This window comes from Lissotriton helveticus, chromosome 5_1 (assembly GCF_964261635.1).
Source record: "Lissotriton helveticus chromosome 5_1, aLisHel1.1, whole genome shotgun sequence".
NCBI classification, from domain to species: Eukaryota; Metazoa; Chordata; class Amphibia; order Caudata; family Salamandridae; genus Lissotriton; species Lissotriton helveticus.
In genome coordinates, this window is record NC_136065.1 from 370,567,475 (window position 1) to 370,595,150 (window position 27,676).

General features: G+C 48.7%; 1 protein-coding gene across 11 annotated transcripts in view; it reads left to right on the forward strand.

The window, feature by feature from the left end:
- UBR4 (ubiquitin protein ligase E3 component n-recognin 4) overlaps nt 1–27,676 on the forward strand; it is a 2,329,353-nt gene that overhangs the window by 2,171,775 nt on the left and 129,902 nt on the right. For all 11 annotated transcript variants that reach the window (XM_078642504.1, XM_078642505.1, XM_078642507.1 and 8 more), the window contains 3 exons: nt 2,854–2,981; nt 4,160–4,267; nt 4,413–4,532. In XM_078642504.1, the coding sequence (XP_078498630.1) occupies nt 2,854–2,981; nt 4,160–4,267; nt 4,413–4,532 (356 nt within the window). The remainder of the gene's footprint in view (nt 1–2,853; nt 2,982–4,159; nt 4,268–4,412; nt 4,533–27,676) is intronic.

Below are 27,676 nucleotides of genomic sequence, written 5' to 3' on the forward strand. Positions count from 1 at the left end.
TTGGTTGTGGGCCATGGCAGAGAGATCCATGAATGGAAACCCCAATGTGAAAAAGATTACCTCTGTCATTTAGAGATGTATCTCCCACTTGTGATCCTCTAATGAGAGATGGTTGAGAGCATCTGCTCTCATATTGAGAGTGTCTTACTGATAGGGTGCTACTGGAACAATTTCAGTTGGTGTACTGATATGAACAGATGAATTGCCTATAAACAGTCTACTTCCTGCGATGGAAAGTAGAAATGCCTTCATCGCAAAGCAGTCAGCCTGCAGCTCAAGCACATTTATGTGCATAATCTTCTTTGAAATTGACCAAAGGCCTTGCTCTGTCATATTGCCCAGAGGGCACCGCAGCCAAGAGTCATCCATATCCACAGTCGTCTTTGCCTGTTATGGGCTGAAGGCACAATGCACCTTGATATAGAAGGTCTTTTTACCAGTGCGGGCCCGAGTGGACAGATAGGCAGATCTGCGCCGGAGCAAAGAGGCACAAATGAAATTGTAACTTCTGATATTTAAGGCAACACTGGGAGAGGAAACCTCCTTTCCCATCTGACATGTAGAACCCACAGGATGCACAAGGTCATAAAGCCAAGCAAACTTAAGATCTGTAGGACAGCGAGATGTGTTTTAGTCAGAAACCTCAAATCATCTCACGAATATTCATGATCCTCTAGGGGGAAGGCATGGCCTTCATTCAAGTCATGCGTAGCACCAAAGCAAAGGTTGACTTTCATAGCGGAGGAGTGTGGTGGCACTATTGTTTATTGATGGCAAAGCCGAAGTTTTGGAGAAGAGCCATTGTGTTCTGAAGATATTCCTCAACTAGCGTAACAATTCCTAGGATGCTTGTTTCCAGTCCAGGGAAGACCTGGCCTGGCAGTTCGGGCTGGCCTGTTCTCAGTGGGCGCAGGGTCAAGACTGATCTGCATATGGCTGGGTCCAAACTGGATTAGTATGGTGAACAAAAAAACAATGGATTTAGGCCCAGAGTTCTGTACTGGGGTGAATGTATTGCTTGATCCATCCCGACGAAACACGAGACGCCATTTCAGTCATCAACGTGTATCCTTACACAGATAATCGAGTTTTTAACGCCACTACCGCGCCCGAGCCGTTACGAAACACATTTGCATTTATATATTGCTCAATAGCCGGTCCGCTCCGCACAAAGTATCAGTGCCTGGAACCCCTTTTTTTATTTTCGCATGCCTTTGAACAACTACAGGCGCCAGCGCTCTACATACTCTAGTGATTTCCGTTCGCTCTATAAATGACGATGAGCTTTTCATAGCGGTCGTAAAAGCCTTTCGTGATCAGAACACCCCGCTAGCAATCATCCGACTTTGTATTTTCAAAGCTGAACCCTCAAATACGGACATCCTCCGAACAGACATGCGAATTTCATAGAGAATCAGCATACCATGATGTCATTGCCGTAATTGATCTCACGTGGTATTCCCCTGTTACTTCACCCTTGGCCTAGGAGTGACTGAATTATCTAACGGCAGCATTTCAGACACCAAGGTTGCACCGGTAGCATTTATCCTGTTTCACTACTTCAGTCTGTGACGTCAGTATTTGAAGATACACATATTGAAGTTTGATGGTAATGTCCTGAGGAAGACACAAATATCGTGTCGAAACGCGTTGACGAAAAACCATCTTTTGTATCAACGGGATCATCATCTTATATAATCATATGCATCAATGATATATCCATTCAAAAGAATATTTTTATTGTCTTTTAAATTCATTATCATGTCAATGAACTGTTTCATGATACTATTTTATCAAATTTATTAAAATGTATTCTCTATATTGCTTTCATTGCTTTATTATTATTTATTATAGTTTTGTTCTCTAATTTTGTCAGTCTTTGTCTGCTGCCTGAGTTTTATATTTTCCATAAATTGTTAGCCCTGACCCAGGAACTGTATCCTTATCAGGGGGTCCCTGTTTTTCACATACTGGGGTGAATGTATGACATTGATCTTTTTGCATTCCTCAACTAGCCCCAGGTATCCTGCCTTTTTCCGCCAGTAGTCGAAGTTGGAAAATGCAAGGGTTCCCAAACATCTCTTTGAGGCTACCATAGCCTTCGAACACTTCAGTGAAAACAAAAGACGTACTCATCGGCCCAAATGGCAAGGCCGTGTACTGATAGTGCTGAGAATCCATAGGAAATCTCAGATAGCTAGGAGCTGCCTTTCTTTGTTAAAATTAGTCTGTTCCAACTTGTATCAAAAGTACTGCTTTTTTCCTGGAATGCAGTTGACCCTAGAGCCAGCCAAGACAACAACCTTAGCCTCTGCACAACAGTGCTACATTTTTCCTTATAGAGGCAACAACCTTAGCGTCTGCACAACAGCACTACATTTGTCCCTACTGAGATCAAGAGACCTGTAGAGGTTAGCATCCGACGTCTTTTTTCAGCTCCTTCTCCTCCAAATACCACTGCAAGATCGCTTTAAAACTATGCAACCATTCTTTAAAGTCAGAAAGCATTACATTGTCGTAGTGATGGGCGCAGATATTCAAGATTTAGTCTGACACCTGGAAAGAAAGAAGGTTCATATTAGAAATCTGCAGGAGCTATCATCATGTCCATTAAAAAGAACTTTATCGAAACTAAGTAACTTGTTACTATAGAGATTACATCAATTCCAGTATTTGCCAGTGCCAAGACTTTTACAGGAGTTTTCTATAGTTATTTTTTGCTCTTTTAGCGTAATGGAAAGAGGTATCTAGGAAAGCCAAATTGTTTTTAGGTCATGAAGGACACATTGTTTTTAGGTCATGAAGTACACTGATAGTGTTGTAGCTTAGTCATTACCTGTCTCTTATTCATAGATGAAGAGGAGGATGAGGAAGAAGTATATAAAATGGCAAGTGTGATGGCACAATGTGGAGGCCTGGAATGCATGCTGAACCGCTTGACCGGGATCAAGGATTTTAAGCAAGGACGGCACCTTCTGACAGTAAGTGGAAACATACTACATGTAAGTATGTCCAATAGATGGTGAGTGGCTTACAACCTGCACAGATGAAAATGGTTTCCAGGTGAATAGAATGTGAGATTCCTATAAATGAGCATGAGTATGTGGTGCATGTGAGAAAGAACACATTTTCACAGGAGTACTAGGCATGTGACTACCAATCAATAAAAGTTGGAGATATGCTGTGAGTAGGAACCATATTTATCTCAGTGGTAAGTGCCTACAGTGCATGGTGAATGCTTTTTTCAAGTCATGTGAGTTGGGGCTATACACAATGAATGTGAACATGTGATGAGTGGGAATCTTGCAGTGCAAGATACTGAACAAAGAGTGTTAAGTGTGCTCTGCCCAGTAGGTGTACACATTATAATGAATGTAGTGTGATTAGCAAGGTTCTTAACACCCAACTGTTTGAGTAGGGCATTGAGCTGTGCTCTGTAGGTGAAAGATCTGCTGCATAGGAAGGTAGTGGCTTGAGGATGAATGCCACTCTTTCTCAATAGGGCTACAGTTAGGATGAGTACTCTAATTTGAAAGTCGCTGTTGGTGCATGGGACACTCTGCCTTACGTGATGGAGATGAGAGCGAGGTAAATGTACATACTCAGTTTTGTTAGGTCTTAATTTTTAAACTAATTAAAAGGGTGTTTGTACCTTGGGTGCAATATGATAACAAATAACCCTAACCTCTCTGTGTATGGTGAAAGCAAATATTCTGATTAAAAATGGATTTGTGGGTACATGAATGTTAACTTGTCCCTCTGTGAAGCAGCATGTACAGAACTTTGTGGGCAGTCTCTACACAGAAGGAAACAGTAGGTAAAGTGATTGTTAGCTCCCAGTCCTTGGGTGAGTGTTTACTGTGATTGTGAAGAAAGAAGGTGTGTGTTCCCCGGTCCCCTTTAATTCCATGTTGTGGAGTTAACCTAGGGGTCTCCTTTGATTTTCATTTAGTGGGCATCTTGTTATCAACTTGAAATGTTGTGTCCTTTCTGTGACTTATGGGGCCTAGGATTTTCTTTTGCAAGATCCCTTTATGTTGAACCAACAGGGGCTGCCTTTCTTGCGGCACTGCTGAAGGTATCTTCTTTATTTGTGAACTTTCTGTGCGACTCTGCATTTAATTTTCTTGTGTTTTCCCTTTCCTCTGTGTCTTGGCAGGTGCTCTTAAAGCTCTTCAGTTACTGCGTGAAGGTGAAAGTTAATAGACAACAATTGGTCAAGCCTGAGATGAACACGCTAAATGTCATGTTGGGCACTCTGAATTTGGTAAGGAATGGGAGCGGACTCTCATGGGCTAACATCATGGGATATGTTTGGTTAATAATAAAGGTAGAAAATACTTCTCCATTTGTGTGCCAGGATGAGATGCAACCATGAACTCTGCATTGATTATTCCATTCTCTCCTGACAGGCCCTTGTGGCTGAGCAGGAAAGCAAAGACAGTGGTGGAGCTGCTGTGGCAGAACAGGTTCTGAGCATCATGGAGATCATACTGGATGAATCTAATGCAGAGCCTCTGAGTGAGGACAAGGTTAGTATAAGCCGTAATCCTGTGGGAGTTTGAATGGATAGACAGCAATAAAAGCTGCATGACATTTATGATGATGTCATAAGTGATCATTTGTAAAAAGACCACACATGCAATTGTGATGTTACCATGTTATAGATAATTGTAAGTAAAGTGTTTGTAGCAGATGTGGCTGTCGATACAAATGCTCTGCATACTCCTGCCATCTAGTGTGGGTCTTGTACGTTTGCAAGTTGTTTTTCTCAGAACAAGTCCTTCGAGTCACAAGGTGTGCTGTGGTATTTGGTCAAGAGTGTGCATGGGCACTGAATCCATCTTGGATTGTTTTTTTCTGCCATCAGGTTCAGATGTACAGTGAGAGGGTTCAGAGCTTGTCGTGTGCCTTGCACTTTTTCAGGCCCATGCGGTACAATTTCAGTACTGATGTTTTAAAAGAATTGTCCATGTTTCAACAACTTTCCATCATGCTACTTCATCACACACCTTCTGAGGACCGCCTACTTCCACTTGATGCTCCGAACACCGGGGCCTACTCTGCTCCCTTCAAGGGAGTGCATGTCCTCCCTTGACTATCGACACTGGAGAACGTAGTCATGAAGAGGAGTGATGAAATGAACACTCTTTCAACATTGCCTCATGTGAAATTTGAAAAACTTGTGGTCAGATAGTCACCAATCTGTGCCACAACGACTTTTCCTGCAAGTTCTGCTTCATCTTATGCTCCAAAAAGACATTAAGGTACTGCAGTGTGTTATTGAGCACATCACAAAATGCACTAACAGTCATCCTCCGAGACTTAGGGCCTTTTCAGAGAAGCCAATCCCTTCTGCTGCGAAAAAAAGCAAAGAGATATGTCCATTTGGAATCCAGCCAGCCAGCACCCAACTAACAGACATATCCTCGGGCACTATGCAACCAAACCAAAGTTGCGTAAAAGGTTCCATGTTGATTTAGCACAGACGAAAGACACTGCTGCCTTCTTGGCCTCCGCCTGGACTCCGGTCAGTATTGAGAAAAGGCTTTGGAGTCAACCAAACCTCCACAGAAGGGCATCAAGCCTTGCCTGCCATCAAGCCCTACTCTACCAATGGGCATTGAGCACCCTGCTCACACTCAAATTTAGCAACAAGGGTCCTTTTAATGCTGAACATCCAGTTGACACCGAAAACTTCATCGATAGCTGGATCTGAAGAGTTGGAGCTACTGATTCTATAGAGACTCTATGGGGAACTAGACACTCTGCAGAATCATCTCTTTACCCAGCTCTTCACTGGGAAGATCTCCGCAAAATCACCTCAGCTGAAACCTTCAGAGACACCCCTTCACAAGAGAAGGTGTGGCTTTGAAGAAGAACTCTCCCTCCAGTTCTCTTTAAACTGCCACCGAAGAAACTTGGGGACATGGGTACACGCCCTCTCCCATATGTTCCACCACCAAAATCTCCTCCACTTCCCTCACCACTGCCACTAACTCCACCACCACTCTTAAGCTCAACGCCTCCTCTGCCTCCACAAGAGTCACCTGATTGGTCTCTGTATGAAGCTGGCTTTTAATGTAGTGCACCAGAATGAGGTACCTCATTTTGACTTACAGGGTTTAAATTAATAAGCCCAAATGCTCTCTTTGTGGGTAGTGTGAGCGAGCAGTTTAGCCTTATCAGAGGTTAGTGTTAAGCATTTGTTGCACACACTGAGTCAATAAACGAGACACATACCTAAGAAAAAACTCAAGACCAATTTAGAAAAATAGCACAGATTTTTATATAATATAATAATTTTATATATAATAGAAGATTATTTGAATCCGGTAAGTACTTAAGACATTTTCATTTTTTACAGTAATAACATTAGAGAATGGCAGCTGTCGGATTTGAGGGTTGAGCCTTGAACGTGATAATGTTATTCTATGGGAGAAACAGCCACTGTATAAAGACTACTTACAGGACTGTTCTTCTGGACTTAAAGCAAGTAAATTCCAAGATCCAAGAAAGCACCAACAGTTCAAGTTAACCTGCCCGGGTGCTGAGGTGCTGTATGCGGGGGTAGCCTTGAACGCTACATGCTTAAGTGATAAGGAAAAGTACCTGCAAGCAAAAGGCTAAAAGGAATGACTGGGGGAACAGTCTGACACCACCCAAAGGGGGCTCAGCTTTTGAGGGTTTCAGGACCACAGAGACACCATCTGCTTACTTAAGCTCGGGCTGTGAGGCTTTGATGCAGAGGTGTTTTGTCCGATGGGTCAGTGAGTTAGAGGCTCTCATGGTTCTTGGTGTACCTGCAGAAGAAGGAAAAGAAACTCAGCAGGGCCACTTTCTTTATGGTGCTGGACTCTCTCAAAGTCCCTCAGCGTGCAGGTATGTTTTGTTGGCAGTGGTGTTCGAACTGAACAAAAACAAGCCTTAGTGCTTGCAACTGGGTGCAGTACCCCGGGTATTAATGCAGCAGAGCTCCTGGGATGGACTAGCTGCTCAATACTCGTTGGGGATCTGGGGCTGACCTCGGGAGCCTCAAAGTCCTTACTCTGGGGCATTGCTCCCTTGGGCCCGGGGGTCGACAAAATGCTCTACCTGGTAGATCTGGTCGGTGCCTGCTGGGACAGGGAAGTGACTCCTTCACTCCAAGGGAGATGTTGCTCGGTCAATAAAGTGCTGGGCAGACCTCCAAGGTTTTGAGGAGGCTCTTCCTTCTCTGGACAAGTGGGTCTTGTTGATTGTCAGGACAGCAGCAGCCAGGCAGGGTCTTGCGTCAAGTTCAGTGCTAGTTCACAGTTCTCGCGTCTTCAGCTTTTCTTTGTCCTACTTCTTTTTTCATGCAGACGAATCTGAGTTCCTGGTGTCTGGTGCTAGCTAAATACTCAATTTAGGGGAGTGAAGGGTTATAGCCAATGGGCTATTTACCCCTGGGGTCAATATACCTTCTATATGACCACTTCCTGTGAGGAGTGAGCATACCCCTACCCCAGAGTTCCTAATTCTGCCAAAAACAAGATGGTGGCACCCTTAATGGTGCACATCAGGTAGCCCATCTTAGGGGTTTGACTAGCTAGGATGTGCAGCATGCCTATTGCATAGCTAATTTCTTGTCTATCCCCATCCAAAACGGGCTTCTGGGCCGGAGATGGCATTCTCCAGGTCTGGAGGAATGTCAGGGTCACATAGCAAAGGCTAGAAGAATAGTAGGTTTCAGGGGGCCCCTCTGTAGTGACCCTCTGGATACCTATTATAATAAATCCAATACTGGTAAAAGTATGGGTTTATTAAGACAAGGTGTTTGATACCAAACACCATAGGTTTTAGTGAAGCAATTGTGTAGCTGGGTAACTCGTGATGACCCGTGCCCAGTACATACCTTATGATGACTTCCCTGTTCACTTGCAATGTCTAGTAATAAAACTAGATAGCACAGGAGAATATCTGCTCATGCAGATATGTCCTCACGTAAAATATAATGCACCCTACCTTAGGGCTCTAAAGCCTGCAGTAGCAGTGACATACATATAATGTATGCAGTGACTTTGGCATGGCACACAGTGAGTGTGCCATGTCGGGTTTTCACACATGGTTTGCACCATATCATGCAGCCTGCAATGGCAGTCTGAATGTGGGTCCCTTAGGGCGGCTTAATACTTGCTGCAGCACTTAGGGTCACTCTTTAGTACTCATACCCTAGGTACCAATGGTACCATTTACTAAGGACTTACATGGATGCTAAATAATGTGGCAATTGTAGCACAGTTAGAGCATTTTACCCTGTGTTTAGGGAAAGAGCACTGGCACTGGGGCCTTGTTAGCAGGGATCCAGTACACATCAGTTGAAAAACATCTGTACCAGTGGCAAACATTGGGGTTGACCATGACAAAAAGGGGCACTTTCCTACAGTCCCCACACACCTTTTCTGATCCATGTCGTCCATATGATGACAGCAGTCTATATGATCCCATCGACCCTTATCGCCAACCTTTAGACACTGGGATGACAGATTACCCTTGGGGTGACTACAGTGTAGACTACATCACCCTCCACCTCCGGGATCTTCACCAGAGGTTAACACTGCCTACCATAGGGTCATCCAAAGGGCCACTGCCCATCATAAAGTGGACCGGCATCTTGCTTAGGAGGAAGAAGACTTCCAAGTCCAAACAGCCAGTCCAGTTTTTACCCATGCTTAAAGGCATGATTAAACTACAACTATCACAAATGGGTGCGGCAGCTATAGGCAGAATACAAGTCACAGATAATAGTCCAGTTTGGATGTTACAAAATTTCTGTCCAAGTGCATAGGGAAGGGAAGATCATTTTTATGGAAGAGGAAGCCTCACACACGTAATTGTGTCATGCTTCATCATCTGCAACCTCTTCCCACCATGGTAGGACAGTTCCACCAGGGTGAACTCGACCTCCTGTTGGACTCAGCAGAAAGGAGTTCTTGGATTAAAAAGCTACTGGATAAAGGCAGGATCCAGATCAGTGGGTTAAGAATATTTTGCAGTTCCCCTGTGAGGCATCCTTATTACGTAGGGATCACAGGTATGATTAAAAAACCGAGGTGATATGGTTGTTGAGAACAGCGACTCACACTGTCTCTATATTTAGGCCAACATGTTTCTGCCCTATTAAATAGTGCTAACGGGTCTCGGGCATTCCTCAGGATCAAGGACCCCTAAATTCCTCCTAGTGGCCACTTTGCCAAATTTTGTGACGTTATAAAAGAGGGTACACAAAATAATGCACTCAGGTGAGTCCTACCTGAGGGAAGCAATTAATCTATTAACCTATTGAAAAATAAGACCATAAGTGACACTGCACGGCATGCCACTGCACACTGAGCACATGTGATATGTGACATGACCCATAAAAGGATGACACAAATGCACTGTGCACAGTATTATGTTAATGACAATAGTAATCAAAAATCCTGAGATACTACAACCACTTTCTGGTTTTGTATAGTGGAAATTGTCCCTTACCCTAGACTTTAGGGGATACCAGCTTCCTGGTCAAAGAGGGGAACGATGTCCTTTATAGTCACACACTGGTCAACGAAAACATATAGTCAGATGAAAAGTGTAGTTTGTATACGAATAGTAAATACATGAGTTCACTTTTTGAAGGTACAGTCGCGGGTCTGTTGAAGATTCACAGGCTATTTATGCACCCCAGCAAGGAGCGTAGATAACAGTTGCTTCCTTTACAACCTTAGATAAGGCTCTCCAGCCGCCTCCTGGGGTTGCACAGAAAAAGGATAATGACTCACATGTTCTCCCTTGTGGTACTTGCTAAAACCACAACTCAAAAATACTTTCAAACCCACATATTCTCGTATTCTGGTGGGAAGGGCTTTTTTTGTCAAGAGACCTGCTAGGACCCAGCGTATGCTTCACAATCATCTGCTATCTGTTCCTATTCACTTGTACAGTTTGTCTATAACATGCCCATTTAAAACTTAAACATATCTTCTCCATACAATTGGCACTACATAGTCTCTCATGAGCAGTATTTTATCACAAGGCCTGATAAGCGGATATAGGCAAAAACACTGCCACAGGCGGTGTACTTTTGCAAACCCCATTTTAGTTTGCTAATGTCAGGTCCATATGTACATCTCATGAATTTTGAAGGGATTTGTGCACCCCATCCCAATTGTTCAGACATTGCACTCACTGTCACCCGTCCTCAAAACGAGACACGCTACTACTCATCTAAAGTCAACATGACTACTACATGCCATTATGCCCCAGAGGTATGTCAGCTGTATCCGGCTCTGAAAACATTCCAAGCGCCCCTCCCCCCCCCCCCCCGCCCCCCCACAGGGGTTGTTTCACCCACTTACTACTTTAGACGGAACATTGTGCCTTTCAACCTGACCTTGCCGTTCTTTGCCGTTTGTACAAAGAGGAGAGAAAATGTGACTGCTTATGAAGCCTACCCACTTCCTGCTGGCTCGCGGGCTTCCGTGTTGCGTGAGGGGTCATGTGACTACACCCAAGTGTGTTAGACGAGGGTAACATGGTAAGTGTAGTCTCTTCCCTATGTTTGCGGCGATTGATGAGTTGTTAAATGAGAAGGCTCTTATATTAGCTCTCTAAACTAGTGAAACATGATTCTCCCACTGTTGAATTATGAATGAGCCCCTGTGGAACCTCAGTGTGGTTCTTGCATTCCTCATGTGCACTCCATTCAAGCCTATACGCAGCTGCTCCCTGAAATAGCTCACATTGAAAACAGTGTTCCTCCTTGTGATCACGTTGCGTGAGTGAGTTGCAAAAGCTTTCTGTTTACCAACCGTACACCACCTTTTTCTCAGACAAATTGGTTCTATAGACCAAGGCAACATTCCTCTCAAAGATGGTAAGATCGCCCTATCATCAGCTCGCAACAAGTACAGGCCTTAAAGGAGACCATGCTCCAACCTTTCCAGAGGATGCTAGTTCCTTTAGGTGCATTGTCGGGCTACATGGAAACTTCAGGGACCCCAGACTTATTTCGTCCAGCGTGGCCTACCCTGGCACCAACTGGCCCTGTCAGGCACCTCCCTTTTCCCCAACCAGCCCCAGCCTTTGAGGAAAGTGAGTGCGTTATATGGTGTGGTTGTGCAACCACAACCTGTATTGTGTAATACACTTAACAACTCCTTTAGGACCCTTAGCTTTTGTTTGTTAAACTTTCAGCTTAATCTTGGATAGTTGTGGACCTGAGAAGCAAGACTTACACAAAGGAACAAGTGTAAAGCATTTAAACAGCACCAAACAAATGAAAGAAATCTACACGACACTCAAGAAATCAAACAGCAGTTTAAAATAATTGCCTGTATTTTTATAAGAATTTAGACATCGAAACGAAAAGGATCCACCAGAGGGTTCCGGAGATATAGAATTTACATGATGTAACAAATCAAAGCATTTCCCTCAACGGAACAAGCATTGGCAACTTCAGTCAATTTGAAACGTAGAAACCTTTTTAAGTAACAGGTGTCAATGCGGTCGAGTAGAGTTACTTGGGGCAACAAACTCTGGCAGGGAGCTAGTCGGGGGGGCAACAGCATGGTCCTCTGAAACAGTTATGTGCATAGAAGAAGCAATCTTCCAGCAGTTCCAGGCACTTTATGTGCATTGTGATCGATTCCTATGGAGTGGTCCTGATATGCAAGGGATGAAGTTGATGAAGATGTTTTAAGGATGCTGTGGATGTGATGTGGTCTACTGGTTGAGGCTGTCCTGATCAGATGGGCAACTTCCCACATAGTGCTCTCCAAGGTGGCAGAAGTCTAGTTGCCACTGGCTGCCAGTCGCCTGGTGTCGCATCACTGGCCAGTCCTTCCTGGGTCGATAGATTCATACTCTGAGGGTCCTTGCAGCTCTCAGGCAGCACTCCCAGGTTCTGCAAGCTTGGCTGCAACTCTTTGCATTGGGTCTTGGTCCCAGGTGCTGCACGGCAGTGGTGATAGATTGATGAATTTGGGCTACCAGCCTGCCCCAGCAAGCTTATTCAAATTTTGTGTACCTGTGCTGAGAACAGGAAACATGTTGGCTGGCCCTTGTAGTCTCTAGGCTTCGCTGAGCTCTAGTGATAACTTCTTCTTGATCAGGACACGGCAGACACATTTATTCTCTCTCTTCTCTAGCCACCGGGTGCAGCAGGTCTATTCTTCGATGGTGCAGCCTCATTTTACTGGTCCCTCGGTGCAGCAAGGCAGTCCTTATTTGGTTCACCTTCCAGGTCAGTTGAGATCTGAGTGCCAGGGGTGCCCTCTTTATGCTAGGACAATTGTCCACCATGCTGGATGCGGTTGGTCGCCTATGGACTACCAGATTCCTGCCCCCTTCCTTTGGTGTATAGCCCCTGGCCATGCCAGGATGCACTATTCAGCAAACTCTCAAGATGGCGAGACCCCTCTCTCATTGTGTGGACCTCAATAACCCACCACAGGGGTGTGGCTACCTCGGGGCTACGTATCTCTTGGAAACTGGATTGGCAACTGGCTTCCCCTCTCTGCTCCCCGTGCCAGCCTGTCTGTCTAAACAATGGGGCAGCCCTCCCCCCTAGTGTTATACATTTGCCATTTGAAAGCAGCTTCCCTTTCAAGCCTGTCTTTTGGGGCTAACACCCATGTGTCTTCGTGCAAGAGAGAGGTAACCCCTCCCTAGCCTGCAATCCCTCATTGTTCGCCTTGCTGAAACTCTTACGTTTTAAAGGCAACAAAGTGACAGTTACTTTAATTTCGATTTGAGATTCAGGTCGAGCCTAATGTAGCTACTTGTCTGATACCTTTGAGGACCTAATTTAGTTGCACCGTTCAGGAGTTAGCACTGCTGAGAGTTACGCGTGTTACCCTGCATTCACTAATTTTGCAACCAAGCCTTTCCACCTTAATAATGTCAGTCTCGCGTTTTTACTGTCAAAACATGTAAACTACATGTTCTGCACGTGTCAAGTGTTGTGCCCTCCCTTAGGACTCTGTAGGCCTGGCAGAGAGGTGAATTACACAGATGCACAGGGGAAGTTGAGGCTTTGCCTCTGCTTTAAATGGCAAAGTCAGGGGAGCAAAAGACAACTGCCCTACCAGTCCTCAGTGGTGGACCGAGAGACTCGTTTTACTTGTAGGACTTACAGGGTGGCACAACCAGTGCTGCAATCCCTGAGGTACCCCTCTAACTTACATGCTCTGTGTACCATATACTAGGGACTTACAGGTAGGTAGGCCTTCCGATAGTTTATAGCTAATTCTACATACACTTTAGGGTCAGGGCACTAGCACTAAGGTGTAGTTAGCAGTCCTGAGTCCACTCTCATATTTGAAAACCAGCAGCATCAATCCAAAAACTTTGGCGTGAACAAACAAAAAGAGGCATTTACTTACACAGCCCATACCTGCAAACTTGCTTTGAAGGCCATATAAGTCTCTTTCACTACTGCACCTGCTCTGTATCTAACCTAGACCCCTATTTCAAGTCTGAAGCAGATGTTGGCCCATTCTCGGCAAGTGATCAGTAAGGCAACCTGTCATAGCCTGCGAATCTGGTCTTTCTGACCCAGCACCTGAAAGCTTTGTAGTTCAGGCTTCCCCCAGCATGGTTAACCACAACACCTTCCCCGCTGCTCCATCAGATGGGGAATCAAAGTGACTAGATGGTTGGGGAAGAGGGTCTTCTCATTTGTCAGTTTGGCTTTGAAGCCCCTTTAAGTACTAACTGGGTTATGGAGTGCAAGATTGTTGCTGGTGTTTCAGAGGAATTCATGACTTGTATTTTCTAAAATAACTCAAGAAGGCAGGAAGTGGTTATAATACACTCCGGTCTAGTTAAGACTGAGTGTGTAGGTTGTGCCTTGAGCATCAGTATGTTAATTAGGCGCCATGCCCTGATTCACTACACTGGTTTACCTGGGAATGTGCATGTGTTTTTTACTGACATGTCATTTGATGGCTCAAGGATTTTTGGAAGCAGAAGTGGAATCTGTGTTAAATGGCAACTAAGATGTGGCTTGCTCCTTAGGCCTGCTATCACCAACCCCTCCATTCCAGAATCAATACCAATTTTTTTTTAGGGGGGGCAGAAGATGTGATGGTAGATGCCATGGTCAGCAAGCACAGCACTACTCCTTTTTTCATCCCTTGCCACAACAGCTCTCAAACCGCTTTGATACCTCCTCAAATGGTTGTGCAACCAGGCTGATGTGTAGTTACCTCAGACCAGTGGGTCCTACAGGTTGTGCAGTATGGTTACACCAGGGGTCTCCAACCTTTCCTGTAATAAGAACTACTTAGGTTCAATGAAAATCATCCCGCTCTACTAATGTTTGTGATGTGATAGTGGCCACCCCATCCAGGACTGTCAGCAGTGATCACATCAGTGCAAAAGGCAGGGTTGCCAACAGTAAATATGTAAAACACCTCCATTTTGACTGCATCTGCATGGGTTATACATAACGATCATAGCTGCAACCTCCCTGGCACCAAGGTAAATAATAGCTTTAAATTCATTTTGAAAGTTTAACCAATTTTCCCCAAACGTCAGCTTATGAGTTATAAAAATATGCACATTTTCATCTCGAATACGTGGTTTTAATTCTAGTATGCAATAATAATTCAGCCTAGTAAAAGCTTCTATATTTGTAGGCTGCACATAGGAGAGCACTCATAGGTAGCTGGAGAGATACTGGTAGCTCACAAGTTACTCGTTGGAGACCCCTGGGTTACACTCTCCACTTTTACATCCACTCTTCCACTTGTTACACCTGTTTTGTACAGATGTCGGCACATCATGCCTCCATCTTTGGCCAGGAAGTTTAATCACTGCGGTGTGAAGGGCCCTTAGAGTTTCCAAGCAGAAATGGGCAGGGGGGTGTTAGTTCTGTTGTCTTTTGGTTCCCAAAAATGACGGAGGGATCAGTCCGATATTAGACTTATGGTTTCTGAACAACTTCCTTTGGAAGAACAACTTCAGGATGTCAAACTTGGCCCATGTCCTTGCTCCCCGGATCTGGGTGACTGGAATGTTTCCTCTGACTTACAGGACTTTTACCTTCAAAACCATCTTGAACCCCCCAAATATGCCTTCTTGGGTTCGTGGTGGGGTCAGACCATATTCAGTTTGCTGTCCTGCCTTAGCTAAGCCCTTCCCTCTCCAAAGGTGTTTATGAAGGTGATGCCGGTGTGCTCAGCCCATCTTCACAGGTAAAGATACATTTATTCCCATACCTCAGCGGCTCCTTCTGGAAGGCAGACTTACCACAGTCCGTTGTGAACTACCAGCAAAATGCTGGTACCCTTGTATCTCCATAAACTAGTCGAAATCCCATCTGAAGTCAGTGCAGATGATCCAGTCCTGGAAATGATTGTGCCATTCTGATTGTGATCCAGATGCTTCAGGCCTGCTTCTGATTTCGGACGCAGATTGCTCTGAGGCTTCTTGAGCTCTTGACCTTCTGCTGGACCCCTCAAGCCCATTGGCACCTACTGGCTCTCCAGTGGATCTGCCTGTGGTGGGCCCAGCAATCGGGTTGTGTCTCAGAGAAAACCTGTATTTCGGTAGCGGTAGCTCCGGGGCCTTCAGTGGTGGCTGAAAGATGCTTAGCTAACCAACCTGCAGCAGGTTGTTGTTCATACCCCCTACTGAGCTTTCAGTAGTATTGGATGCATCACTCCTTGCTTGGGGTGGTCATTTGGGGGAGGGGGAAGTTCCCAGGTGTAGGAAGCTAGCTTTGAATATACTCTACCAAAATGAGGAATAGTGTATACAGAGTCCAGTGGAACCCCAAAGGTAGGCAGAGGTAAAAGTAGATAGCACCTTACTCTCTATGTGTGATAGTGTGGGTGAGCAGTAAGGCTTTATCAGAGGGTAGTATTAAACATTGGTTGTACACACTCAGGCACAAAATGATGTCACAAATTTAAAGGACTGAACTCTGACACAATGTGTTTGTGTCAAAAATATTAAGTTATTTTATTTCTGGCGCCAAGCCTGGTGCAGGTAAGTTAAATAAATGATTTGCAAAATCTTATGCAATGTTTTACAATTGAATGCAGGTTTAAATGCAGTTGAATTACAGGTAAGTCAATGTTTCGAAATTACTTTTCAGATTACTATGTATGTTACTTTTTAGATTACTTTTGCTAATCAGTGTGGTATGCCTAGATATCACACTGTAACATCTCCTAGACTAAAGGCAAGCAATTCACTTTTAGTACATATGCAATTTTTCAGTGTTCCATACAAACCAACACCACACTTGGAACAATTTTCATGAAAAGCAGTCAATGCAGTCCTATGGGAGGAAATTGAGTTATCGGTTTACAGGTAAGTACAAGTTTGTGGGAGTTGGTATTCTGGGGCTAGAACCAGGGTTCCCCCAGGGTCAAGGATGCACTCTTGTTACACCCTTAATGGCACTAGGACAGCCGGGTGCAGAGTGCTGAGGCCCAATGTTATCCATTGGGGGTTAGGGGGGCTCTGGTTGGTGGCTTCTCACAAGTAGGCCACAAGGTTATGGGAGCAAAGCTCCTGGTGTTCGCCTCAGGGCAAAGGGTGGTCCGAGGTAGCACCTACAGTACCCCTGTAGTGGTGCTGGGGCGGCTTCGTGCAGGGTGCTATTTTGGCGTTGGGTGTCCTATTGATTTATGGGGATTCTCCAGTTGTAACAAAGACTGCAGGCTCGGGACGTAGATCTTCTGGAGGCGACGGCCAGTTGGAGAGGTAAGTTGGGATGCCTGGGGAGGTTGGGACACCGTCACTTGGGCCACCCAAGGCCTTGGGACATCTGGTGCAGGGGTGTCTTTAGGCCTCAGGTTTTCTTACCAGCTCCGGTAGCTTTCTTGGGGGTCCTCCAGAAAGAGACTGCAGGCATTGTTTGGAGAGTCGAGGCAGGTCAGAAATCACCAGATCTGAGGTCAGGATCGGGAAGACCTCCTCGTGGTGTTGAGCCTCTCGAACTCGGGCCGTAGGCGTCTGGTGCAAAGTGGTGCAGGTTTTGGCTGAGGCTAGAGTCTGTTGTTGAGCAAATCAGTTGCTCGCTGGAGACCAAGTCTTTGGCTTGGAAGGCAGGGCAGGTCCTTTGGATTCTTGAGGTTGCTGGCTCCAGGACACACCAGGATTTTGCTGGAGCAGGTTCGCGATGGGGACAGGCTGGTAGGGCTGGAGCCAAATCAGTGGGCGTTCTCCTCCTCCTGTTAGCTTCGGCACAGCTTCTTCGGTCCTTCTTCTTCTCTTCTTGGCCGGTTATTGTCTGAGGAGGCAAGGTTCGGGGTTGCCCCTAAATACTAGTTTTAGGTCTGTTACAGGTAAGTGAATGAATGAATGAAATGGTGCTTGTATAGCGCGTTTCTACCCTGAGGCCTCGTAGCGCTTAAGTAAAGGTTGGAAGCAATGGGTCCCTTTCTTGGGGTGGGTACACCCCCTATTATGCCACCCTCCAGTGGGAGGAGGGGCATATGCCTCACTCTGGTTGGCTGGGTCCCCCCATCTGCGGGCTCTGAGAGTTGTGCTTCACCTCGCCCCCCCTCCCCCCACCTGAGGGGTGGGATGGGCACACCTCCCTTCCTCACTTGGTTTACCTGCTGATTCTTCCGCCCAAAGTGGCGGTCAGAACCGCGGGAGCCAGTTGCTGGAAGCAGCAAAGGGCTGGGGTAGTTCACAAAGGCGGCAGGCCTTTGAAGCTTCCTCTTCGTGGACCCTGCCCATCCTGGAGGAGGAGGCTGGCCCCTCGTCTCAGGATGTGCACTGTTTCAGACCCCCGAGAGCAGCAGGCTCTCGACCCAGGGGTCCAGAAACATGTCTGGTGGTGGCAGCTGGCGAGCAGCCACTTAGCCAGGACACTAGTTATGTCGTTTTTCAGGGGGCTTCTCTAAAATGCACTCTGAGTGCATTTTTCCTTAAATCCCACACTGGCTTCAGTGTTGGTTTAATGTGCTGAGAAGTTTGATATCCAACGTCCCAGTTTTCAGAAAAGCCATTATGGTGCTGTTGAATTCGTAATGACAAACTCCCAGCACCATATACTCTTCTTGGCATTACTGCACTTACAATGTCTAAGAATTGGTTTAGACACTATAGGGATAGAGGGCTCATGCACCTGTACCCTCACCACTACTATAGTGCACCCAGCTAGAGGGGTGGCTGACCTATGCCATGGCAGTGTGTTGTAGGCATGGCACACAGGGATGTGTCCAAATCAAAGGATGTGGGTACAAGACACACTGTCAAGACCGGACCAAGAGCACAGCTTGGGTGAATCTTCTTGAGCCATCTGAAAGAGACACGTTAGTATTAGATTCCTTACCTTAGAATATCCCCAGGCGTCAGACTGGATCCGGAAACTTTTGCGTAGCAGTACCCTTGCGGGTCGGTAGGCGTTGTCTGCGGCTCAGCGTCCGTCGTCGGCATCGTGGGCGCCGTGATGACGTCGTCTGAGTACTTAGACGCCGCCTCGGCGTGCTGACGTCAGTTCTTTTTTCCGCGCCAGCAAGCGCAGATCTGGAAAAAGCAGTAACCCTAGTCAATTTTTGACTAACTTTTTGATCGTTTTTTGATCATTTCTCGAAGTCTTTCGACTCCGATTGGTGCCGTAGGGATGCCCGGCTTTACGCACTGCGAGGATTGCGACCGCACGATGTCGGTCACGGATCCTCACCACCTGTGTTTAACTTGTCTAGGCGTCGATCACGACGACAAGGCCTGCTCCGACTGCCGGGGCCCTCTCTTCGAAAGCCAGGCGGGAGCGGTCCCGCAGGCGACTCGAACTCCGGCAGTCGGTCCCGCGCCGCGAGAGGTCGAGGGACAGGTCGCTGACTCGGAGCCACCCCAGCTCCGAGAGTAGGCCGCACTCCTCCGGGTCGAAGTCGTCGTCAGGTAAGAAGCACAAGAAGTCCAAGAGGCGTCATCGCTCTGCGGACTCCCCCCGACGCTCGCGCGATGCGGCCGGGGGTTCGGGTGGCACCGCCCACGCGGCTCCGTCGGAGTCGCGGGCGCCGCGTTCAGCTCCACACCCTCCGGTCCCTGGGCTCAACGCGACGCCGGAGGAGATCGAGCGCTTCCTCATGGCCATGAGGAAACTCTCTCCTCCGACGGGCTCCGCGGCGCCTTCGGGCCCAGCGGACCCGTCTGGGGCCTCTAGCGGGTCGGGGGGTTCGGCCCCGACGCCGACGGGTGCTTCGGCTGCCGACGCCATCGGGCCCGGCGCCGCAGGTTCCCGCTATCCCGACGCCGCCGGTGCCTTCGGGCCCGGCGCCTTCGGGCCCGGCACGGCGGGACGCCGCTAGACCTTCGGGATCTGGATCGTCGCTGGTGGACCTCACAACCTCCCCGGCGTCGGACCATCAGGTGTTGCCTCCGGCGCCGTCCCCGGGCGGCGCCGTCCCCGATGCCCCATTCATTCCTGTTCCGACGTCGGGACTGCCTCAATGGGCGCCGCTCCAGACGTCGTTTGGGGAGTTTCACTTCTATGAGCAGGCCCCATTAGTTGAGAACCCTGAGTTTCAGGAGATGGGTGATGAAGGGGATTGGGAGGGGTCTGAGGACCCTCTGACCCGAGAGCGTCAGTCTCATGAGGACTGGGCAGGAGACCTTGGGGAGGCCAGTGGCCTGGACACCTCTCCAGACACTGGTTTTGTCTCCCCTCCTACCGTGGCTTCAGAGGAGGGGTCAACCTACAGTGTGGTGTTGATGAGGGCTGCCAAGGCCTTGGGCCTTGAGCTCCCCGTCGCGGCCGTGAGGACTAATCTCCTCACTGAGGTTCTTAAACCGCAGTCAAGCTCGGCCGAGCCTCTGCTGCCCTTTAATGAGGCCTTGACCGACGTTCTTCCGGGCACTTGGTCCAAGCCCGCTATGGGTTCGCCCGTAGATAGGAACGTGGCCAGACGCCACCGCCCAGCACCGGGCAACACATGTTTCCTGTCCAACCACCCTACCCCCAGGAGCCTGGTCATCCAGGCCTCCAATTCCCAGACCGCATTCCCATCGGCACCGCCGGACAGGGAATCCAAGAGGTACGAGCAGTACGGCAAAAAGATCTTCTCGTCCCTTAGTCTGGGACTGCGGTCTTCCAACACCGCATGCCTCTTGGGCCGCAACACCCACTCTCTGTGGGATACGGTTGCGGAAGTGCTGCCAGAGTGTCCGTTGGAGGTACGGGCCAAACTCGGCCAAGCCCTTGTGGAGGGCCGGGATGCAGCCAAATATTTTATACGGTGTGGGCTGGATACCACCGACTCACTAGGTAGAGCGATGGCAACGACGGTGGCGGTCAGACGTCACGCCTGGTTGAGGTCCGCCAACTTATCGGCCGATGTCCAGAACTCCTTGATGGACATGCCGTTTGATGGCCGTCGCCTCTTTGGCGACAAGGCAGACCATGCGCTCGAGCGCTTTAAGGACTCCAGGGCTACGGCCAAGTCCTTGGGCCTCTCGGCCCCGCGCCAGCAATCGGCCGCCTTTCATTCCTTTTGTGGCCACGGAAGGGGTGTACCCACACGTGCTCCCAGCCACGCTCCGCAGGGTAATACCCAACGCGGTGGCGGCCGTGGGAACCGCCGTCCCGGCGGTCGGGGACAACGGCGAGGTCAGTCCACACCTTCCCCCGCAGCATCCGCCTCAAAGCCCTCCTAGTCCGTGCTTTCAGGCCCATGTGACGCCTTTGGGGGGCAGGGTTCGCCATCACCACCTCCACTGGCGCACCGTCACTTCGGACAGGTAGGTGCTGCAGATTGTCCGAAGGGGCTACTCCCTCCCCTTCGAGGCGACTCCTCCAGCCATGCCACCGCACAACCACCGGGTATCGGGGGATCATTTGCGACTTCTGCAGGAGGAAGTTACGGCCCTCTTGGCCAAGGGGGCCATCGAGCGCTTTCCTGGGCCAGTAGTAGGGTGTGGTTGCTACTCCCACTACTTTCTGGTACCCAAGAAGGGCAAAGGGGGCCTACGCCCTATCTTGGACCTAAGGAACGTCAACGGCTTCCTCCGGAAGGAGAAGTTCAAGATGCTGACACTGGCTTAGGTCCTAGCTGCCCTGGACCCAGGAGACTGGATGGTAGCGTTGGACTTGCAGGATGCTTATTTCCACATCCCCGTCCTGCCGGCCCACCGGCGCTTACTGCGGTTCACGGTTGGCCACGAGCACTTTCAGTATACCGTGCTCCCCTTCGGTCTTACCAGCGCCCCATGGGTGTTCACAAAGGTGATGGCGGTGGTCGCAGCTCATCTGCGCAGGTTAGGGGTTTCAGTCTTCCCCTACCTCGACGACTTGTTGTTGAAGGCGGGCTCGCCCCAGACAGTCGTCCGCCACCTCCAGACTACGGCAGATCTCCTGCACCGGCTGGGGTTCCCCATCAATGTGCCGAAGTCACAACTGTGCCCCTCTCAGAAGCTCCTTTTCATCGGAGCGGTTCTCGACTCGGCGCGGTTTCGGGTTTATCCACCCGAAGAGCGGGTCCGGGATATTCAGGCTCTGATTCCCATCTTTCAGCCGTTATCCCGGGTCTCGGTCAGGTTGACGCTGCGGCTTCTGGGGCTGATGGCCTCCTGCATCCTGCTGGTGCATCACGCCAGGTGGCGGATGCGGGCTCTGCAGTGGGACCTGAAGTTTCAGTGGGCCCAGCATCAGGGCAACCTATCCGACCACGTCCTGATCTCGGAGGGCACTGTGAGACAGCTGCAGTGGTGGCTCACGGACCGCGATTGGGTCAGCGGCAGATCCCTCTCCCTTCCCCAACCGGAGCACGTAGTTGTGACAGATGCGTCCCTCCAGGGCTGGGGAGGCCACATGGTAGAGGCGGAGATCAGAGGCCTCTGGTCTCCGGCGGAGGCCCGGCTCCACATCAACCTGTTGGAGTTACGGGCGATTCGTCTAGCACTGAAAGCATTCCTCCCCTCTGTCCGGGGGAGTGTAGTGTAGGTGTTCACGGACAACACCACCGCCATGTGGTACTGCAACAAACAGGGCGGGGTGGGGTCGTGGACCCTTTGCCAGGAGGCTCTGCGCCTCTGGCAATGGCTGGAACGCCAGGGCGTGACCCTGGTTGCTCAACACCTGGCAGGTTCTCTGAACGCCAGGGCGGACAAGCTCAGCCGTCGGTGCATGATGGATCACGAATGGCGTCTGAACTCGGACGTGGCGCAAGGCCTCTTTCAGCAATGGGGAGAGCCTTGGTTAGATCTATTCGCCACCGAAGAGAACGCGCAATGTCATCAGTTGTGCGCGTTGGAATTTCCAAGGCGGCACTCGCTCGGAGACGCTTTTCGTCGCGAGTGGAGCTGCTGTCTACTGTACGCCTTTCTGCCTATACCACTTCTGCCCAGAGTGCTGAAGAAGATCAAGCGCGACCGGGCCCAAGTCATCCTTGTGGCTCCGGACTGGGCTCGAAGGTACTGGTATCCAGAGCTACTCAGTATGTCAGTCGATTCCCCGGTTCGTCTGCCTCTTCAGGAGGACCTTCTGTCGCAGCAGCAGGGGACGGTCCTCCACCCGAACCTGTCCAGTCTCCACCTCCATGCTTGGAGATTGAGCGGCGACAGTTGAGGCCATTTGACTTATTTATTTATTTTATTTATTCAAAGTTTTATATAGCGCGAACAAGATCCTTACAGATATCAGAGCGCTTCACAATGACAGGGTAGGGGCAGTAGGAGTGAGCAGAGATAATGGAAGCAGAATAATAGTCACTGACATGGTATGATAATAATAACATACATAAAACATATCAATATACAAACAGGTAAACAAGTAATATAAGACGGCACCAGTCATTGATCCCACTACAGAGGTGTTCAGGTACACCTTGGGTGTGTGGATGGCTTATACCAATGACTTAGTGTAGAGAGAACACTGAGTGGGGGCATCGGGAGAGTGAATCAGTAACCCAAAGTGTATCAAATATTGGTCGGTATTAAGAGAGTAGCGTAATAATGTCCCCCATCAAGTAGAAGTATAGTGCCAAAGGACCAGGTGAACAGAGATACAGAGCAATGCAGAGTCTCTGATCCAACACCTATAAGGTTCAGGAGATCTTGGCCAGAAGGATGGTTTTCACCTCTTTCTTGAAGAGTGCAGTGGAGGAGATAAGCCTGGTTTCTGGAGGGAGCGCATTCCAGATCCTGGGTGCCATTCCTGAGAAGGAGCGCTTGTATGTTTTCTCTTTCCGGAATCTACGAGGTTTCAGGAGTAGATTTTTTGTACTTCTATTGGATCTCGAACCTCCTGATATAGACAACTTTTGAGCGAGGTAGTTGGGTGCATTGTGGTGCACGGCCGCGTGTGTCATAACTGCAATTTTTAGCTGTATTCTAGCTTCAAAAGGCAGCCATTTTAGAGACTTTAAGTCTGGGGATATATGCAAGTGTTTTCTTGAGCCAGTAATGAGTCTCGCGGCAGCGTTCAGGGAGGCTCTTAAGGGTGCTGTTGTGGATAGCAGGAGTCCGCTGAGGGCCACAATTCCGTAGTCTATTCGAGGGATGACTAGAGCTTGTACAGCAGTTTGGAAGTCTTCGGCAGGGAGGAAAGGTTTAATTTTCCTCAGTGTGTTGATTTGGAAATTAGCTCCTTTTGTGGCCATGCTAACGTGCTGCTGCATGTTGAGCTTGGCGTCGAGTGTGATGCCTAGGGATTTCGCCGAATCCACGATGGTAGGTTGGACATTGAGTGCTGTTAGATTATTGAGCCAGGTTTGGGTGGTGGAAATTTTCGCCGGGGGTGAGATGAGTAGGAACTCAGTTTTCAGAGCATTTAGTTTGAGGTGATTATCGGCCAGCCAAGATTGACTGTTAATAAGTGTGGAGTTCAGATGTTTGATATCTTCCGGGGACTGTAGCTTTAGGTAAAGTTGTGTGTCGTCGGCGTACATATGGAATTGGACATTGGAAGCTTGGAGCAAGGTGGCGAGCGGTTCCATGACGAGGTTGAACAGTGTGGGGGAGAGGGAGGATCCTTGTGGGACACCTAGATCTGCAGGCACAGGTGTAGATAGCACATTGTCGATTTTGAACTTCTGAGACCGGTTGTGAAGGAAGGACGAAAAACATTTGAGAACAGTTCCCGATAGACCCATTCTAGTGCTTAGCAGCTCCAGCAGGTTCTCATGTTTGACCGTGTCAAATGCTGAAGAGAGGTCAAGAAGGATGAGGAGGCAGGACTCATTGCGATCAAGAATTTGGAGGGCGTCATCAATTATGTGTGTCATAGCTGTTTCCGTGCTATGTTTCGCTCGGAAGCCTGATTGATGAGGGTTGAGGAGATCAAATTGATCAATGTGTTTTGTTAGTTGGAGTTGGACACATTTCTCCAGCAGTTTGGCCAGGGTGGGGATGTTGGTGATGGGTCGGTAATTGTTTAGGTCAGACGGATCAGCTGTAGGTTTCTTGAGTATAGGCGTGACTTGCCCCACCTTGAGGGAGTCTGGAATTAGGCCTTGTTGTAGGGAGCTATTGATGATTTTGGTCCAGAGAGGGAGGAGCAAGGGGATGAAGTCTTTTACAGCATTAGCAGGTAGAGGGTCAGTGAGGTGATTAGAGGGCTTCAAGGTGCAGAGCAGTTTGTGTATTGCTTCTTCCGAGTAGGTATCGAAGTACAGCCAGGATGCCTTGTTTTTAGGTTGATTGTTAGACATTCTGGTGTGGTTGGGGAATCGGCTTACATCCGTGATGAGGACATTTCTTATGTTGTCAGACTTTAGCTTAAAGAAAGCAGAGAAGGCTTCACAGTGTGGGGTGTCGCTTGTTGTGCTGTTTGATTGTAAGGGTTGTGCCTTTGTTTGGGTCTTGATTAGTTCGAACAGCTTTCTTGGCCTGTTTTTTGATTGGTCCAACTGGCGGCTAAAGAAGTCCGACTTTGTGAGCTTTATTTTCCTGAAGTAGGCATTTCTCTTGTTCTTAAGCCTTTTGAGGTGCAGTGCTGAAGGGTCCGATCTCCAGGTGCGCTCTGCCATTCGCATAGTACGCCTGTCGTCATTGAGTCTATCGTCATACCAGGGGTTAGAAATTTTGGTGGAGACTCTCTTCAGTTGCAGTGGGGCGACTTCATTGACTATTGTATTCATAGAGTCAAGGTAGTGGTCGGTCAGTGATTGAACATCCGAGGCACCTGAGGAGGGAAGGAGGAGATTGCCGATGTGTGGAGGTAGGGTAGAGGGGTTAAGATTCTTCATGTCCCTTTTCCATGTTTTGGATTTGATTGGTTGAGCCGGGTTAGGTTTAACTTTTTCATTGATAAAGAAGGTGATAATGTGGTGATCTGACCAGTCGCAGGGTTGGATCGCCTCCAGTTGTGTAGAGTTCTCTTTGGCGATGATGAGATCGAGTATCGAGCCTTTGTCGTGTGTTGGTCTATCGCATATTTGGGTGAGGTCAAGCGCATTAAGGAAAGTTTTGAGACTATTCACCACTGTGTCTTTCTGATCGTTCCAGTGGAGATTGAAGTCGCCCAGGTAGACTTGGGTGGTCTGCCGACCGGCATTGGAAGTGATCATGTCCATGAGTTGTTGGGTGAATATGAGATTGTCACCAGGCGGGTGATAGATGAGATGTAAAGCACAAACTTGTTTGCCCTTGCTGGTGATGTCGAGGCAGAGGAGTTCACAGGAGGAAAGGGAGGGGGAGTTGACTTTAGTAACGGAGAGGTTGCTCCTAAAAATGCATGCAATGCCCCCGCCCGTCTTGCCAGGGGACCTGTCCAGCCTAATGATGTGATAATTGGGGGGGACTAGTATGTCCATAATCGGGGTAGAGGCTTCAGTAAGCCACGTTTCCGTTAGAATGGCTAGGTCCAGATCCATAGCTGAGACGAGATCAGCGATGTCGGAGGAGTGTCTCTGGGCCGATCTGCAATTGAGTAGGATGCATTTGAGTTTGGGAGAGAGAAGGGTGGTCGAGCTTTCTAGAGTGAGTGGAACTTTTCTGAGGTTGTTAGGGACGGAACCTCTGTTGTTGAGTGTTGGGAGCCTCAGAGGGTTTGTAAGAATTGTGGGTATGGGGATGTGTGTGTTGGATATGTGTTTTACCAGACCTGGGCCATAAGAGCGTAGAAGAGAGCATAGGTCGCGGTCCGACAGTGGGTTGAGGACACGACGGGGGCGCTGGGAGTTATTGCGAACTTGCCTCCTGAAGTCTGTAACGTCAGTCTGGCAGCCAGGCATCCCTCCACAAAGTCGGTATACGCCTGCCGGTGAAACAGATTTGTGGCATGGTGCACAGCAAAGGCTGTGGATCCTCTTGCTGCCCCTCTTTCTGAGGTTTTTCTCTTCCTTCTTTCTCTTGCCCAGCAGGGCTCTGCTCTGGGCACTATCAAGGGCTACGTTTCTGCCCTTTCAGCCTTTCTAAGGCTGCCTGATCAACCTTCTTTGTTCAAGTCCCCTATTGTAAATAGATTTCTAAAGGGCATCACACACACATTCCCTCCTGTTCCGTTTGTGATGCCTCAGTGGGACTTGAACCTGGTTCTTACGTTTCTGATGTGCGCTCCCTTTGAGCCACTTCACAACTGTCCTCTCCGCCTTCTAACTCTGAAGACTGCTTTCCTGGTTGCCATCACCTCTGCCAGGAGAGTGAGTGAGCTCCAGGCCCTTTCTTGTACTCCCCCTTTCCTTTCTGTCTATCCGGACAAAGTGGTGTTGCGTACTAAGCCATCTTTCCTGTCCAAGGTTGTCACGGCCTTTCACATCGGGCAGTCTATCACCTTGCCAACCTTCTTTCCGCCTCCGCATCCCTCTAAAGAGGAAGAGCGGCTCCACCGTCTGGACCCAAAACGTGCGCTCTCATTTTACTTGGATCGCACACGCCAGTTCCGGGTGGATGACCAACTCTTTGTTGGTTACGTGGGCGCTAAGCGGACCATCTCCCGGTGGATCATCTTGTGTATTCAGGCATGTTACTCCATGGCTAAGAAGGAGCCCCCTGTTGGATTGAGGGCTCATTCAACTCGGGCCACGGCGACTACAACTGCCCTGGGCCGGGGAGTGCCCTTGCAGGACATTTGCCAGGCAGCTACGTGGGCCTCGTTGCACACGTTCGCACAACACTACTGCCTGGACAGTCAAGTCCGGAGGGATGGCTTCTTTGGCCGTTCCGTCCTCCAGGACTTTCTGGTGTGATTATTGGTTCGCAGACCCACCACCGGGGTTGGTATTGCTGGGGTATCTATTCTAAGGTAAGGAATCTATCACTAACGTGTCTCTTTCAGATGCCCAAGTTACTACTTGTGTAACGATATATCTGTAAGAGACATTAGTTAGTGATAGATTCCTTACCGACCCACCCATCCTCCCCGTTCTGTGAACCGATATCTAGGGTTAAGGTCATCCCCTTTCAGGGCCCTAGTTTCTTGGCACCAATGTTAGTTCTATCATGGCTCTGCGTATCTGGCGCGGAAAAGCTGTGTATCAGAACTGACGTCAGCGCGCATGGGCGGCGTCTAAGTACTCCGACGACGTCATTCCGGCGCTAACGACGACGGACGCGGAGCCGCCGACGACGCCTACCGACGCGCAGGGGTATTGCTACGCAAAAAATTCCGGATCCAGTCTGACGCCTGGGGATATTCTAAGGTAAGGAATCTATCACTAACTAATGTCTCTTACAGATATATCGTTACACAAGTAGTAACTTGTGCTTTAGGGGCATTACAGTTAGGGCAAGGACAGGGACCAATGGTTCCCTGTCCTGGGGTGAGTAC